This window comes from Leptodactylus fuscus, chromosome 7 (assembly GCF_031893055.1).
Source record: "Leptodactylus fuscus isolate aLepFus1 chromosome 7, aLepFus1.hap2, whole genome shotgun sequence".
Taxonomy (NCBI): Eukaryota; Metazoa; Chordata; class Amphibia; order Anura; family Leptodactylidae; genus Leptodactylus; species Leptodactylus fuscus.
The window spans coordinates 57,676,154-57,694,505 of NC_134271.1; the positions used below are offsets into that span (position 1 = coordinate 57,676,154).

The 18,352-nt window shown below is 41.2% G+C and overlaps 1 protein-coding gene across 1 annotated transcript in view; it reads left to right on the forward strand.

The window, feature by feature from the left end:
- Positions 1 to 18,352, forward strand: part of CDH5 (cadherin 5) — a 39,954-nt gene that overhangs the window by 9,364 nt on the left and 12,238 nt on the right. The window contains exons 2-5 of the mRNA XM_075281945.1: positions 13,360 to 13,569; positions 13,963 to 14,251; positions 14,965 to 15,084; positions 15,178 to 15,345. Of these exons, the coding sequence (XP_075138046.1) occupies positions 13,381 to 13,569; positions 13,963 to 14,251; positions 14,965 to 15,084; positions 15,178 to 15,345 (766 nt within the window). The 5' untranslated portion in view covers positions 13,360 to 13,380. The remainder of the gene's footprint in view (positions 1 to 13,359; positions 13,570 to 13,962; positions 14,252 to 14,964; positions 15,085 to 15,177; positions 15,346 to 18,352) is intronic.

Sequence of the window (18,352 nt, forward strand, 5' to 3'; positions counted from 1 at the left end):
ATAATTGTTAAGGAATATATTATAGACTATATATCATGTATCTCACCTGTCATATCTTACAACTATATGCTTATTTTAGTGTTTGTTGAGGGGGAGGATACATGCCTTGGCACTTGTACCTGTAATCTTTAACCCCTTCCTATTGCCGCAAACTTTTTTTAAAAAAATTTTTTTTACTCCCCGCCTTTCAAAAGCCATAATTTTTACATTCATAGAGTATGAGGGCAACATTTTTGCAAGACTATTTGTATTTAATAATTGTACCATTTAATATTCCATATGTTGTACTTGGAAGTTGGAAAAAATTCTGAATTTTAGAAAGAGAGAAAAACTGTGTGCAACTTTCCTATGGGCTTCGTTTTTACAAAATTCACTGTGCAGCCCTATTTTAGGTGGGTTGGTACAATTATAAAGATACCAATATTTATGTATTTATTTTGCTTACTTATATAGCGCCATCCTATTCTGCAGCACTTTTACAGACATTGTCAGCCACTGTTCAATATAAAGCTCACAGTCTATATTCCCTATGAATATGTATTTGGAGCATGGGAGGAAATCGGAGCACCCAGAGGAAACCAATAGGTTATTCTTTAAATTTTGACCCAATAAAAAATCTAAATCTTTGAAAAACAAATACTTGGAATTGCCATATACTGATGCTAATAAAAAAATTTTGAGGGGCCAAATATACTTTTTATTAATTGATGTTTTTGCTTTTTATTCAAGTTTATATGAGAGTCGTAACAGTGAAAAAACTGCGTTTCAGCTCTTTTGATTTTTTTCCCCATTACGGCTTTAACTGCATGCAAAAAATATATTTATAAGTTTGTAGCCTGGATGTTTTCAGGCACAGGTATTTATTTATTTTGATATCTGAACTAGGTAAAGGGAGGTTTAAACTTTTCATATTTATTTTTTATATTCTTTTTTTCTAGTTTTTCTTTTTAACTTTTATTTTTAGACTCCCTAAGGGTCTTCAACCCCAGGGGTCCAATCACTAATACAAGGCATTGAATTCTAATACATTGCAATGCATTGTAAAATCCCTATATTTCTAGGCTTAGAGGCTGTCTAGTGTATGTAATGACAAGCTTAGGATTCTTCAATAGGCTCCAGGCTGTCATAGTAATGAATTGTCATCCCTGGATCTATGGGGAACTGTGATCCACACTAAAATGGCAGCATCAGCTTTGACACAGGCATCAAGTGGATTAATGCCCAGGATCAGTGTGGGCATTGATCATGGGTCTCCGCTGAGCGGCTGCCATATTTAAACAGTATGGTGGATGTTCAGAAAGGGTTGAAGATGCTGACAACACTCCTGGTTCTTCTTCCTACATCTCTTTTCAAACAATATATATGGGGTTGCATATCAGTGACCAAATTTAACCCATTGGTTCACAAATATGGAGGCTTAGGATTGATTTCATCAATAAAAATGAATTGGACAGCTCCCTTAATGTATGACAGTGGTTCCCAAAAAGGGTTCCCAGCTAACCTGGGGTTCTTTAAAGAGGACCTTTCACCACTTTTGGGCACATGCAGTGTTATATACTGCCAGAAAGCTGACAGTGCGCTGAATTCAGCGCACTGTCGGCTTTCCCGATCTGTGCCCGGTGTGAAGAGCTTACGGCCCGGTACCGTAGCTCTTCTATGGTCAGAAGGGCGTTTCTGACCATTAGCCAGAGACGTCCTTCTGCCTCGCTGCGCCAATCGCTCTGTGCTGTGGAGCGGGGAGGAACGCCCCCTCCCTCTGCTCACACAGCTTGTCCGTAGACTAGCATTATCAGGAGAGGGAGGGGGAGGGGGAGTTCCTCCCCGCTCCACAGCACAGCGCGATTGGCGCCGCGAGGCAGAAGGACGTTCCTGGCTAATGGTCAGAAACGCCCTTCTGACTGTAAAGCGCTACGGTACCGGGACCGATAGCGCTTTACACCGGGCACGGATCGGGAAAGCCGACAGTGCGCTGAATTCAGCGCACTGTCAGCTTTCTGGCAGTATATAACACTGCCTGTGCCCAGATATGGTGAAAGGTCCTCTTTAAGCCTTGATCAAGGGTTCTCCAGAGCACAGCATCCAAATATAGAAGACAAAGTGATTTCTGCAAATACATGATCGGTAAGAATTATTGTATGCTTTACCTGCGCCTATACTAAGCTTTTCTGAAGGAGAAAGTGCATAAGGGGTTCCCTAGGTGTGGAAATATTCTCCAAGGTCCCCTTGCAGGAATAATGTTAAAAATCACGTTAGAAGTAAGTATTTTTCCCCCCCAGAAATATGTCACTTTTATCCATTGGTTAAGTTCACTTGAGGCATATCTGAGATAACATAACAAATTCTGGTCCTGGTCCTGAAGCAGAGCTTTCTCTCATGTAGCTACTTATACCAAGCAGAAAATACCAAGTGCCATCCATCACTTCACTATTGCTGTGCCCTGAATAATCTGTGTTCGTTTTTTCAATCAGTCTACCCGTTCATATAATAGGACTTCTGGAAAGCTATATGCAAATGAACTCTTATTTACCAAGTGGGCGGTAAACTTTTTTATTTTGTCTGAGAAAAGCAAAAGATTCCCACCCACTTGGTGAATAAGAGCTTATAACCTTCTAAGGGCCATATCTTTTGAAAGGATAAACCAAGACAAATTCATTATTCAAGGGCGCAGCAGCAATGAAATGGTGCGTGTCATTTAAGGATTTGGTGACAGGTTGTCCTTAAGCAGTCACCCCTCGCAGCCTTAGTACTGAGATCGGCTCTCAGGGAATGACTTGTAGACAATGCCTATTACATGTGTTCTGTGCTAAATGAGTATTCCATTTACAGAAATGTATGCCTTAAATTTGTTCTGCATAATACGACATTGCTTACAGTTTGACCTCGGGCATTACTTGTAGCTGTAGTCTGATACAATCCACACATACGAAATGTACTGAAACCAAGAAATGCTGAATAGTAGAACAGTATAAGAATTCTGGAGCCAGAAAGTTTTTGCAAACCTTATATAACAGTTATAGGAACCAAATGTTCCCAAACCAACTAGTCAGAGACAGACAGTGAGGAAGGAAGTTTGGGGAATAGAATGGGTAAGGACTTTCAGTTTTGGGTAGTTTTTATTTTAGATTGTCATCTCATGAGAATGTAAAAACTGTGACCAACTCTTAGGTCTTGACAACCACGGACTGCATGGGGTCCCATTTATTGTCATTTTTGTGTATAAGGAACAGACACATGATATTGCGGACCACAGAGCCCCATTAAAGTATATGGATCCATGAAACATCTTGCCGTACTTAGCTTGTATGGTTTATTCTCTTTCACTTCATGTTTGTGCTTTTGTACCAGGATATATCAGCAGTGCACACAAAGTCTCTCTGCTTCCAGATTACATTCTGCTTCTCATCCTCCTTATCTCACTGCATTAACTTTCCTTGACTCATATCCTCAAGTTGGAATTTCTATGATGTCATACTTTCAGCAATTCTTAAAGACCAGGACCCCCTATAATGTTTCCCTGCCTCACCTATTTCCCCACTGACTCACTGAATTTATATCTGCTAGAACACTTAAAGTGGTGCGATGATTCCTGTGTAAAGTAAAGGGGATCAGTTCACATTACTGCACCTTATTCCTGTTAGTCCGGACTCTTGAGCCTGAAGGTTTGCTGCATAGGAATATGATTAAATGGAGCAATAAGTATAACAGCTGAGGATTATATCTAGACAAAATGGCGGAATGTCATAGGAAAAAATAGTAAAAAGAGTAAATTATGATATAATATGTCATTAAGCAACTTCTAGGCAGTCAGGTGCCACCATGCTAGTTTTGATAAATCTCTGCCCTGCCAAAGTTTGATCATCCCTAGGGGTCCATTCACCTAACCAGGAATCTGTGCCAATTTCTTGTCAGTGTAGAGTTCTGACATGATTTATACCAGAAAACCAGCATAAATCATGATAAATCTGGGCGAATGGCCAAACCCCCACCATGGCCCCTTTCAACAAAAAAAATTGTCGGGATATAAAGGTTAAAAAGTCTCTGTTTTTCTAAAAATAAAAAAAAACCTGTAAGTTGCAACAAGAATTTCTTTTCGGTGTGGGGCGGGGGGTTATTTTTCATAGTTTGTACTCAAGATTTCATTGGTCTTCATTGATACATATGAGAGGCTCAAGTAAGACTTCCATAGTACCAGAAGTGGCAATAGCCTGATGGGCTACAAGGGTGTGTGGTGGTGATGTATACACAGAACTGATAGAGTGGTACATGGGACCCTTATGGGCACATATTGTGCTGTTCATGAGAAGAATGCTTCAGTAATATGGGGTGAGGTTAGGTTAGCCTTAGGTAAAATATGGGTTAATAGATTATTATTTGTGCCATATTATTGATTTATACCAAAAATATAATTAATAGACACATTAAGTATAAAGTGTAAGAAATATTTATTAGCAAAAAAAAAAATTTGTACCAAATCCTGAAATGCTGCATTCTGTAAACTGTGTAGAGGGCTGAGCACCTGCTGCGGGACATGCTGTGCATACATTAGAATGGAGGATATAATTTGGACTGACCTCATTATGCAGCAGCCCTCTAATAGTATGTGTGAGCATCTGTCTCCTGAGACAGATGGCATTGTGAGATCCCATAAAATTAGTTGTATGGCTTACAAGCCATACTGGTTCCCTCGTATAATATTCAGATAGGTGCGTGCTTTTATCCGAAATTGCGTCCACTAATTGATTCATGGGTTGGCGGAGATTAGTCTTGTTGTGCTTATTCAAGTGATTTAGAATGGCTGTCTAGTTTATTTCCCATTGCACTTGTGCAAATAATAATATTCATAAAATAATGCAACCCGCAATCACTTAAAGCAGCTGTCCCTTTAGAAAATAGCTCTGCGGTTACATTAAGCATTTGTTTTCCAACTGATAAAATTAGGCCTGCTTTTAGTTTTCCTTCCATGTACAAATAACCATTTATCCCGCTTTTCTGTGCTGTTGCCTAGCAACCCCTCATAGTCAAGACAATTTTTATTGCTTGTCTAGATCGAAGGCAGAGGGGTCACAATTTGGCCGTACTTACAGGTTTTAGCCTGGTCTTAGCTATTTATGCTGATTTTAGGTTATTATGTGGCATCTTCACTTCCTTAGATATATCATAACCCTACTATTTCTGTATCATCAACAGAGAACTGCATGGAGCAGTCTAAAACAGAGGTCCCCAATGACCAGGCCGTGGACCAGCACCGGGCCGTGGATCACTCGGTTCTAGGCCATCCCGGTAATTGGGGACCGCTGTGGGCTACTAAGTGTAGGCTGATGAGAGTGGTCTGCTGGTGCAGCCTATAAGACCAGGGGGAAACATTAATGTAATAGTGCCATAGTAGTGCCCCCCACAGGTATTAGTACCCACACACACACAGGTAATATTACCTGTGGGGGGAACTATTACGGTAATGGATAGGGAGTAAGGGATTAGAATTTTAGGGCTATTGTAGATCCCTCCCAACTCCCTTGTACCTGAAAGTTATTGGCATTATTACCATGTGGCACCAGTGTTGAATATTCAAGTGGGACTTACATAGTCTACAATAATTTAGTGACCGATTTAGGTGACCCTCTTAGTATTTTATGCTTGTAATTTTATTTTTTAATATTAATAAAAGTGAAATTTTAAATATCAGTTCTTCTAGTATATCCTTTAGGGAGTCAGTGAACTATTCTAACTAAGAAGAAAAAGTATTTGTAAACCAGTGATTTGGGACTATTACAACAATAAGTGCCACCCTACAGTTAATAACAATCTCCCCCTTCTGAGGTAATTGGGGGGGGAGGGCGATATTACTGTAATATAGCCCTAGTAGTTCTCCCCACAGATAATAATTCCCCAATCACACACAGGTAATTTTATGTTTGAGGGGTACTACTATGACACTATTACAGTAATAGTGCCCCCCAGTTAATAACAGTCCCCAAACACACATGTAATGATATTAAGTGGGGGGCACGATTACTGTAATAGTGCCCTAGTGGTGCGTCCCACAGGTACTAAACCCACACACACAGCCTCACAGGTAGTGTTATTAACCATGGTAATAGTACACTAATAGTGCCTCCCCACAGATACTATTACATGAATGGGGGGAGGGGTCATCTGTTGGAAACACTACTAGGGCACTATTGCAGTAATATTGCGCTAGTAGTGTCCCCCACAGATAGTTCTCCTCACAGGTAATATCACCTGTGGGGGCTATTAGGAAACTATTACAGTAATAGCGCCTCCTGAGTGATCGTCCCCTTTCCCAACTTTTACATTATTAAGGGATTTCTCTACATATCACCCTTAATCGAGTGACAGTTCCGCCCTACCCTTACTTTTATTAAGGGAGCTGCTCATACCAACAATAAGTTATGCATGATATGTAGAGATCTTCCTTAATAAAGTATAGAGAAATGTATAAATGTAATCATTTAATATACACTATATTGTGTTTTCTGATCAGCCGACCCAAACCCAGCCCCCTGCCAGGCCACGGAAAAACTGTTATGCCTCACAGTGCTCTAATATGCCCTCCTTCCACCTCTCTCTTGAGTGCTAGGGCCAGGGAGATGTACTGAAATGTCACCTAGCCCTATATATTAGCATTGCTGCCAGCATATTAGATGAAGCATGGGGCATAGCAGTTTGGAGCAAGAGACCTGCCCTTGGTGCTCTAGCTTCCTCATTTGCATATTCTGAAATAAATTAATATCTCTTTAACAGAGGCACCAATTATCATGGCTAATACATGCATAGCCACTGCTTGTTAGTGGCTCTTGACTCTTTTAGGGTTGTGTTACTCTATGACTTACTCATGCCCTAAGGTCCTATCAAGGCAAACTGATGGTGCCATCCATCAATAACCGGCACCTTGTGGTTCCCCTTTGTTTTTCCTTATAATGAACATATTTCCTGCCATTCTAGACATATAATAAGTGAATCTGATATGGCACTTCAACCATTTTAATAAGCTGCAAATGAAGAAAATGGGAAATGATAATGTGAATTATAAAATGTGTACTCCCAATCCAATACTGTATGTAAATCACATGCATCTTAATCTAACTAGCGGAGCCCTCTGATTGCCCCTTTAATTAATACGGCTTTATTTTAATTAATCTACATATTCCACACCTTTCATTTGCATCTTATTAAGAAACAAGCAGAGCAATGTTAGACCACACGCTAAACAGTATGGAAAATAGGAGATGAAATGTGATAGTAGGTCATTTGTAAAATCTAATTCTAAAGTCAGATATCTTAATATAATAATACATTGAGGAAGGGATGGTCAGATATATAACGTGCAAACATTTATACCTTTAATTCATTTACCAGCACAAGTATTACTAAATAATAGTAAATGGCAATACACTGTCTGCTCATCCACAAAGCTCTCCATAATGTTTTTCTTTCTCTTTACTCCCTCATTTACCATGGTAAACCTGAGTGGAAACATAAGATTTTCTTTATTGGTATTCATTGGTCAGTTACCCTATTTGGGTATTCTTGGCTAAATAGAGGCAATATCTATATACAACCTTTATCTTTTGGACAGAATAAAGAGTCACCTACAGTCACCCACCTTAGGATGCCAAATGCAAATAACATCTCTCTTTCTAGAGATCCTATCTTGTCCCATGTTACACACACTGCCGATTGATTTGGATGAGTAGTTTATAATTCCTAATTTTCAAAGAGGTGGTGCTGCAAGAAAACAGAACACTAAGGGAACGTTCACAAGGAGGAATCTGTCACAGATTTGGGAGTGGATTCCAGCCCCCAATTCCAGCCCCCGAGATTGCAGCAGGACAGAGAAATATCAGTGTCCTGCTCGATCTTACTGCAGATTCCACAGCTCAGGAGCCTCTGCCGATTAGGCCCATTCATCCGGGAGCATCGGCATTCTGTTGCGGCAATCCCACTGCCGAATATGGCAGCGGAAAATGAAGAGGAATTTCTCTTAATTTTCTGCCATGTGAACCTAGTCTTACTACCAGGTTTCCTGACTGATTATAGATAATCCAGGGGTCCCAGCAAGGGCCTAACCTATTATAAAGGCACCTTCCTCTAACAACAAGGGATTGTCCAAAGATGACAGGCTGACAACCTCTGTATTAATGCCTATCAATTTTCATATAGCAACCATAAATGAAAAACATTTTTAAAGGGTCCGGACGAGATACACTCTGAGAAGTGAGGGTCCAATGGCAATAGAAAAGTGTAAACCAATGCTTGTGCAGGAATTTGTTTGGTTCCACTTAAAATAGAAAAATTGTTTTCTAGTATAGTAATATAATTTTTTCTTTTATGTGAGTTCTACTATGTTAAATATGCCTCCACCATCAGACTATAAAAAGCCGCCTCTGCATGTGGAAGCCGTAGTCACTTGGCAGTTTTCTGCATTGATTGATAACTCCACATCATATTTAACATTTCGGGTCCAGAACAGTAATTAAAAGGTGAATCCTATTAAGCACAGATTGTATAATAGCTGCGAGAGAATCATTTCTTCTGAGAATTATCTTTGCCTTTGAAATTAGCAGTCACAATGAAGGAAATGTCCTGGATTACCTAATGCTCATAGGAAAATTTCACTTAGCGTAATTATAGAGAGCTGAAATCCTGCCAATTCTCCTCCCACTCGCTTCATATCTAACAGAACAACGGCAGGACACAGCAACGCAAAGACGTGGGTTCACCTCGCCAGTTACTCCCAACAGTGGGAGTATAACCAACACTCATCGGGAAGCAGCGCACACTCTCTTTGTATTGCAGACACATTTCGTTTTACCGTTCTGTATAAAACAACCCATTACTGGAAGAAGAACTCATAAAATCACAATGCTTTTAATATGCTTTGTTGACCTTTTAGCACATTTTTATTGAAGAACTGAACACTGTGGTTTTTTTGTATCATATAATTAAACCAACCTTTACCTATAAAGGTCTAGCCACTTGTATTATGTCAATGCGGAGACATATAAAGGATGTTGAAAAACTGATCAATTTTAGAAACAATGAGTATTCTGGAGCCAACAAAATCTTGTAAAGGACTGGTGTAGCTTAAAGGGGTTGACCACAGCTCACAGTATATAACAATAGTCCTAAGGTCCCTCATGGTGTGATAGCTATTTCCCAAGACCACCGACTGGACTGGCCCTACACACACTTTGACCTCCTGAAAATGGTATGAAGACCGCTCTTATAGAGCACACTGTTCCCCCTAGGTAACCCAAGTGTAGCACCATAGCTAGCCTGGGGTCACATAAGTATAACATGAATTGAACACTCTTCTATACAAGTACCTTCAGTCTCATGAGTTTACCACACTAAAGTGTATTATGGGGATTCAGCCAGCATGGGTGGTGGACAACTGCGGTGACTACTGAAATCCATGGACACTCATTCATTTCAATGCATGTTCTGAAACAGACTGATTATGGATGACTGCCAGGGGTCAGACCATTGTCATAGGAAGCAACCATAGTAATACCCTTCCCTCATAGATTGTAAGCCCTCGCGGGCAGGGCCCTCTACCCCACTGTGCCAGCCGATCACTGTTAGTATTATATCTACCTGTATATTCTGTATATTGTATGTAAACCCCCAAATGTAAAGCACCATGGAATTAATGGTGCTATATAAATAAACAATAATAATAATACTGAAAGCAGTGAGCATTCATGTCATTCATGGACGTTTCAAGTCTTTCATAGCAGAAGGAGCTGAAATCTAAATTTTAGTACTACCAGTGCTATGTTACATTCTTTTTATTTTTTCATTCAGACTAGTGTAGCGCCATCATATTCTGCAGCGCTTTACAGACATTGACGTTCACTGTCCCATGTATGGCTCACAATCTATGTGTCTTTGATCCTTATATCTGAATTATATTAAACATTATTTCTTATCATTAGATAGGCATATCAGGGACAAAGCAACATGATGGGCACTGAATTAATGTCAAGGATTGGCAATAATAGTCTGGAGAGTTTTCTATGGGAGAGTTTTCTAGGCATGTTTTGTGATGGGAGGGGGAATAGACAAACTGGGACAATATCTATTATCAGTAGTGGATCCAATGGTGGGTTTTATGTGATGTTATCCATACAGGGGTTATCTTCTATTGTAATCCTGCCTGTTTTGTTTGAAGTAAGTGAGATCATTGTTGCAAAGAAAACCCATACAAAATTGGGAAGTGTCAGTCTAACAGTCTAAGACTGGGTTCACACCAGCGCTTGTACTTTTCTCTCTGCATTTTTCACTCTTTTCAGCTGGAAACCACGCGGACCCCATGATAGTTTGTGGGTAACCGCTTTTTTAAGCAGGTGAGGTTTCCATTCGGGGGTGCCCAAGCAAGTTCCCCAAATGGAAACCTGAATGCAGATGAGAACCTAGCCTAATATTATGCTTAATGAACAAAGGAAAAAATGCAGAATATACTATTTTGTTTAAAAATTGAATATTTTCTGGTGACATATTTCCTTTAAAACATTGTTTTCCATAGAGTAGGCTATGTTTTTTGGTAGAGTGATGGCATGACTGGTGATGAACAGTGCTCCCATCCACTTCAATGGGAGCAGCGTCTACCACAAGTCATGCCTACATCCAGCGTGACTGTGGTCATGCTGAACCCTCTGCAGGGGAATGGACCTCCACATTTTCAGAATTGATGGGGATCTGGGCAGTCAGACTCCCACTGATCAGGTATTCAGGATAAATACTTTTTGTAGTATAACCCCTTTATAATAATAACAATAATTTTACAGTAACTTGGGAACTGGAACAGACAATATCAGACATTACGGTGTAAAAATATTTAACATATCAAACAATAGGAGTAGGGCCCTGATCACAAGAGCTGTCTACTATGTAAACCTGCCCTGAACAATGGAGCTGCGCTCAGAATAGTACTGTTGAACATGTCCTAATATAAAGTCTGCCATCCTCCCATAATGAATCATTTCAGAAAGAAGTAAAGAGAGAGTCTCGTTGCCTAATAAGATCAATTTTTCCATATTTTTGCAACTCCTGAACTGCAAAAACTCCTTTCCAGCGCCATATAAAGTTACACTACTGAACTGCAGAGACTTCACTCCAAAGCTTATTAAATGGTCCCTTAGTTTCTATAATTATTTCAATGTTATACGAACCCCCTGAAAAATATATTATGTGTTAAATCCACAGCAGAATTTTCTCCCTCTTCAGGATATTAATAATATTCCTCCTCTCTAAATTTCTTAGGAATTAAATAATAAAATCCTGGAGTCAGAATGAGAAATTGCATATTATAAATATTCTCAGAGAGGGAAAAAGAGGATTACTGCCAGATTGAATAAATATCAGAAATATTATCTTTATTTTCGGTAAAATACTCCTGGGAAATCGAAGAAATCGTGAGAACCAAGAAAAAAATCCGCCAGTAAAGAGAAAAAAAAAGTCTGCCTTTTGTATAAATGGAGAATCCCAGATCTCACCTCTGGAAATGGCATATTTATTAATTGACTGGTTACTCTGAGCACACAGTAATACGACTAATAAAACTGTACTGTCTGCCGCCACCAATTTTTCCATTGACTGCAATAAGCGGTCAATATTAGAGCATGTTTAACCTTCCATTAACCTTGCGTGGAAAAATCTAGAAGCCAATACTTTCCGTTTTATGAAGATGGGTTTATTATGAATGAGTCGGGTTTATTCAGCTTAATAGCCTCCGCTGGGAATTGTAAATGAAATGTCTTTCAAAAAATTTCATGGCCGCCTCCACCATTTTTTTTTTTTGTAAATACTCTTCAGGGATTTATTACAAAGGCAAATCAATTCCACTCTATGCACTCACAATAGATACATATAGTACTAATACTCATAATTCCCTCTTGTCCAATAATTTTCGCTGTGTTTACTTGCTAAACATCCCTTCCAATGATATCTGATTCTAGAAAAGTTGTATGACTGAAAGGGAACACGAGGTTATCAGCCAGCAGTCCTGAACCTCTGTAGGGTAAATGTACAAGTTAGAATTTTTGGAAAGCTGAGTGATAATCCCTACAGGAGCTTCGTAAAAAACCATAACAAACTAAAATAGCTGCCATTTTGCTTGTCATCCAGCTTTCCCAGATAAATATAACATGACAGACTCTAGCAGCTGTCATATTGGGGCCTCTAAGGGGCATTATACTGTGTTAAAGTCACTGAGGGGACACCATACTGTGTTGAAGACATTATACTGTGTCGGGGCCAATGAAGGGAATTATACTGTATGGGGAACCAATAAGGGTTAATATATTGTGTGGGTGAGTACTGAGGGGCACTATGGGATACCACGGAGAGGTGTTATACTGCATGGGTGACCACTGAAGGAATTATACTGTTTGGGGGACGATTGAAGTACATTATACTGTGTGGGGGGCACTGAGGGGGCATTATAATGTGTTGGGGCCACCATACTGTGTTGAAGACACTGAGGGGACATTATACTATGTTGGGACCAATGAAGAGCATTATACTGTGTGTGGAACCAGTAAGGGTTAATATATTGTGTGGGTGAGCACTGAGGGGCATTATACTGTGTAGAAGACCATTGAGGGTTGTTATATTTCATAGGTGACCACAGAAGGAATTATACTGTTTGAGGGAACACTGATGTACATTATACTGTTTGGGGGGCCACTGAGGGGGCATTATAATGTGTTGTGGCCACTGAGTATACATTTTAGTGAGTCAGAGGCACATAGCGAGCTTTATACTGTGCAGCAAGGTTAGAGGCTTGACTTATGGCAAATAAATTTGCCACTGTACCATGTTAAGGCAACTCCCTAAAATACTACCTACTTTTTAAATTCACCCTATTTTTGGGTGAAAAAGGCAACCCAAGCTGCACATTAGGGAGCACTATTACTATGGTGTAAACTATTTGCTGGGCACAGGTGATCTGGTTCATGGTGGTCTACACTGAATAGAGAAAAAAACTAAAGAAAACGTCTTTGGTGTCACTGGGTGTCTATAGTTGTTGTCCCCTGAAGTCTTACCTTTCTGTTTGGATACAATGCTTTGGCAGAAATATAGCCCATCCTTGAATTTAGGAAGTAACCCCTTAAGTGCTTATCATATGTATTCACTCTTAATAGATTCTATCACACACTTACTTTTGATTCTATAGTAACTCAGACATTTGTATGGACGCCATGATGATCTAGTTTTCCCACCCTTTTAACAGATTTAAAAAAACAGTGTGCACCGCTACACCAGATGCTGATGTTTCTTATCTTGTGCTCCTGTCTCATATACAAATCAGTAATCCAAGACTTTCATTTACAGGTCACTGGAAATCCAGTTAAGATGAAGTTGCTTTTACTTCATCTGCTGGTTATCATCAACATCTTCTATGATGCGGTCCTGGGTAATAAAAACATTGCGCACCAAGAGAGCCAACCCAACAAGACCAACCGACGTGTGAAGAGGGCCTGGGTGTGGAATCAGATCACCACTCTTGAAGAACAAACAAATATTCCCTATTTGATTGGAACGGTAAGAGAGTGCTGGGGTGATAGAACAAATGTTATATAGCTCCTGTCTGAGACTCCAGAAGGCTTCAACATTCATTGTGTCAATGTGCTAGGCCTTTGATATTTGGAAACCAAAGTAAACTCATGATCACATAGAGAGAACATCCAAACTTCATGGAGATGTTGACCTGGGTGGATTCAAGCTCAAAGCTCAATTAATTGCTATCCATGGCAAAACGTGGCTTGGGCAGAGTAGTTGGCCACCTAAGGAACCAGGTAATGGGGGCATTAATACAATAAATTAATGATTGTTTATCCATCTTCTGAGTCCCCTAAAAGCTTTTCCCTCCCAAAATTTCTATTAAATGACTATACTTTTTGCTACCAATATTGAGTAATCCATTTTGATTTTTAGCTTCACTCTACTAAGCTGCATAATGATGCGGAGTACATACTACAGGGAGAGTATGCCAACACCCTCTTCAAAGTAAAAGAGAACACAGGAGACATCTACGGCTATGAGAAACTGGATCGTGAGGTGAAGGCACAGTATAACTTGACGGCTCTGTTAGTAGATACGAAAACCAGGAAAACTTTAGAGCCTCCTGAGATGTTTTCAATTAGACTCATTGACATTAATGACAATGCTCCTGCTTTTACAAAAGAGTCATACAATGCTTCAGTCCCGGAGATGTCTGCAAGAGGTATGTACTATATTTACTAATATTATAATATATGAACGTAGGAGAAAGCCAAGATGCACCCATTCTTGCTCAAATATCATATCTTAACTCCTCCTGAATCAGAAAATGTTTTTAGTGAATATTTATACCTGAATACTACCATACAATGTTGAATAAGACTTGAATATGAAAGGGTTAATGGTAAATCCTTATGATCCATTACAATAAAAAGTTTCTTATCTCAGGTTGTTCCTATGGGTCCACTAGGAAACAGGGGCCATGGGTAATTGCCTAAAACTTACACAGTCTATCCACCCCTGTATTTTTGTCTTTTTTTTGTCTTCAACATCCTCCCTATATTTTCCATTAGATCAGTCAGTATACGCCACCAATTTTGTAAGGCTAGGACAATGATCTAATGTGCATTTGGGGGGACAAATGTTAGTAAAGGTATATAATACAAAATAAGGCTATGACTATATTACATCATTTGTAGTATTGGTCTCCTCATATGGAACAGAGGGGTCATTTAGTCTCCAGTCTCTGCACTTTACATCCATAGTTGTTTGGGGTAGGAAGATTTGGGCCAGTTGGATTACAACACGTACAATTCTTTGTCGTCTTATAAGGAGTCATGCTATGGTCAATGAAAATTGATGCTGATGTCAAAATTTACTGTGCTGTCAATGTAAAAGTATAGCATTTACAGCAACTTTCCTGTTTACCTAATATAGATGTCTCAGTGACCACAGTTACTGCAGTAGATCCAGATGATCCCACCGTGGCTGGACATGCCAAAGTAATATACAAAATCCTTCAAGGATTTGAACATTTTAAGATCAATGAGATCACTGGTAAGTCAGCACTTAAATGGTTTTCCTATCGTATAAGGGAACAACATAACTTAAATTGAATGTAAATATCCATTGTTTTCTATATTTCTATAGGTGAAATCTATACACAGACATCCTACTTAGACAGAGAGCAAAAAGCCAGTTATGAAGTCATTGTGCAAGCCAAAGATTCTCCAGGACTGAGTGGAGGATTTTCAAGCACAGCAACAGTTATCATCCATTTGAGTGATATTAATGATAACTTTCCAACTTTCACAAAGAGTAAGTATCACCTCACACTAAATCCAAAACATTGGGGTGTCATAAAATAAATATATTGTATTTGCAGCCGATGGTGCAAAATGAAAATTAAAATGTTCCCAGATTTCTGCTATTTGTGTGTGTGGAGGAGCACATTTCTATGACATACTATTATGTTATGGGGTGGGAAGGGGTTAAAGGGAGTTTGTCATCAGAACCCAGCATATCAACCCAGCCCTGCAAGTAGATATGTTAGGGTCACCTGAATTAAACTATATTTTCCCACTGTGAATCGGTTCCTCTGTTTTGAAAATATTGCTGTTTATGTCAATAGGCAAATGAGGTCTTTGAAGCAACAATGGCATTGCAAAAGAAATAAGTGTCACTTTCCTGGTTGCTCCAAAGAGCTTGTTTGTATATTGACAAAAACAACAACATCTCAGCAACAGTGGGACCGAATCACAAGGGGAAAACTCAGTTTGAGTCAGGCAATTCTTTTTTTTTTTTTTTTTATAAATTATTTATTTATAAACTCAGAACAAACAGAAAAACAAACAAACAAAGTGAAACAAGACTTAACATAAGCGCGTAGACCAAAAAGGCCCAACAATTAAACAAAGGGACAGTGCCACATATAAAACAAATAACTCTTGGGTCAAACATGGGAGAAAGAAAGGGGGGGGGAGGGGAGGGGGCGAGAGAAGAAGAGGAGAGAAGGAATGGGAGAAAGGAAGTAGCATGAGGAAAAAAGGGGGGGGGCCAGACCACCAACGAGCCAACGAGGTGTGCCTAGCCCATGATGTCTGTGTAAGAACAGGACCCCTGAAAGAGGATCCAGGGGTCCAGGCCCTGACGAAAGCCTCACGTGTGTTTCTGAGGGACGCCGTGAGGTCCTCCATGGACTGGATATCCTCCACCTTACGGAGCCAGTGACAAAGAGAGGGAGGATTAGGGGATGCAGGCTCTAGCCGCATTAACCATGTGTCTTATCGCCGACTTACGATAGGCACGGAGGGAGGTATCCGAGAGATGTAGCAGAAAGAAGGCCGGGGTGTTGGGGATGGTAGTTTGGAAAATTTGAGAGATCAGACGGTGAACTCCAGACCAAAATTCACTCAACACTGGGCAGCTCCAAAACGCATGAAGGAGCGTCCCCTCCTCCGAGCCACAGTGCCAACAGAGTGGAGAAGAGGATGGAAAAAACTTGTGCAGCTGGGATGGTACGATACCATCTAGTGAGGATCTTGTAACCCGCCTCTTGGTACTTGCACGCCACCGAGCTCTTGTGGGCGAGCTCCAAGACCCGAGCACAATCCGTGTCCGACAGGGACAGATCAAGATCCTCCTCCCACTTGCTCAAAAAGGAGGGTTTGTGGTCCAGAGGGGGGGAGACCAGTAACATGTAAAACTCTGATAGAGAGTGACGGAGGAGACCGGAGACCGCACAGGCCTTCTCAAAACCCGTAAGAGGCCTATCAAAAGTACTGGAACCAGGTAACGAGGCAAGAAAGTGGGAAAGTTGCAGAACTCGCAATGGGCCTAGGGGGGAAGGTTCGGGGCAGAAAGAAGGTCCCTATGAGAAAGCCAAGCGTCCCCAGAGCGAAAGTGCATGGCTCTTTGCATTCCGGAATCCCTCCAGCATTTGAACGGACCAGGGGAGAGTCCGGCCGGGAAAGCAGGGTTACCCAATGTGGAGAGTCAAGGAGACGGAGAAGGAGAAAGGCTGTCCTTCTGGAAGAGCGCCCTACACACCTTAAGGGTGGGCCCAATGGTGGGATGAGAGCTCAGAGGGGGGAGACGAACATGGTCCAACCAGGGGACTAGATGAAGAGGAAGACTCGAAAAGGAGTCCTCCAGGGAGACCCATTGCTTGTAGGGGGAATGGTGGCACCAGTCCAGCACCCGCTGCCATAGGGAGGCTTCGTAGTAGCGGCGGGGGTCAGGGAGACCCAAGCCGCCCCACTGTTTCGGAAGCGTCAGGGTGGAACGGGCCAACCTAGCCCTCCCGCCCTGCCAGACAAAACGCACTAGGTCACTGTACAACAACTTAAAGAAACTAGGGGGAATTTGAATCGGGAGGGTCTGAAGCAAGTACAATAGTCTAGGCATCACATTCATTTTATATATAGCGCAGCGACCAAACCAGGTGTAAGTGCCCTTTGACCATCTTTTCAGGTCAGAACGTACAACCCGGAGCAAGGGCAGGTAATTTTTAGAAAAGAGATCACTTAGGTCGCTTGGAATCCACACACCCAGATATTGGATGGCAGAACGGGACCATCGGAAGGGGAAACGAGAGGCAAGAAGGGACTGGACCCCAGATGGGAGGGAGACATCAAGCGCCTCAGATTTTTGAAAGTTGATTTTGAAGTTGGTAAGGCGGTTGAATTCACTAAGCTCGGCCATCAAGACAAGGAGGGAAGAGACAGGGTCACGCAAGAAAAATAACAGGTCGTCCGCAAAAGCCGCAATCTGAAGATGAGTTCGCCCAACTTGAAGGTCCACTATCGCGGGGTTAGCTCTGATCTTTCTCAACAGGGGTTCCAATGTGAGACTGAAGATCAGGGGGGAGAGAGGGCAGCCCTGTCGTGTGCCATTACGTATCGGAAAGGGGAGGATAAAATCCCATTGACCCTGGTAGACGCCGAAGGATTGGAATATAGAGAGGAGATCCAGGATCTTATGACCGGGCCAAGACCGATATGCTCCAGGGTCTCGAAAAGGAAGGGCCAACCAACCCGGTCGAATGCCTTCTCAGCATCAGTATAGAGAAGACAGAGCGGGAGGTCCCAGGAGAGGGCAAAATGGACGGCGTTAATAACCTTCACCGTGTTGTCCCTGGCCTCACGGGTAGGAATAAAACCAACTTGGTCGGAGTGCACCAGGTCAAGGAGAAGAGGGGCCAATCGAGAGGCCAGGACCTTAGAAAAAAGCTTCAGGTCCACATTGAGAAGGGATATTGGTCTGTAATTTGCACAAAGGCCGGGATCCTTCCACTCCTTGTGTATGACCGTAATATGAGCGCTAG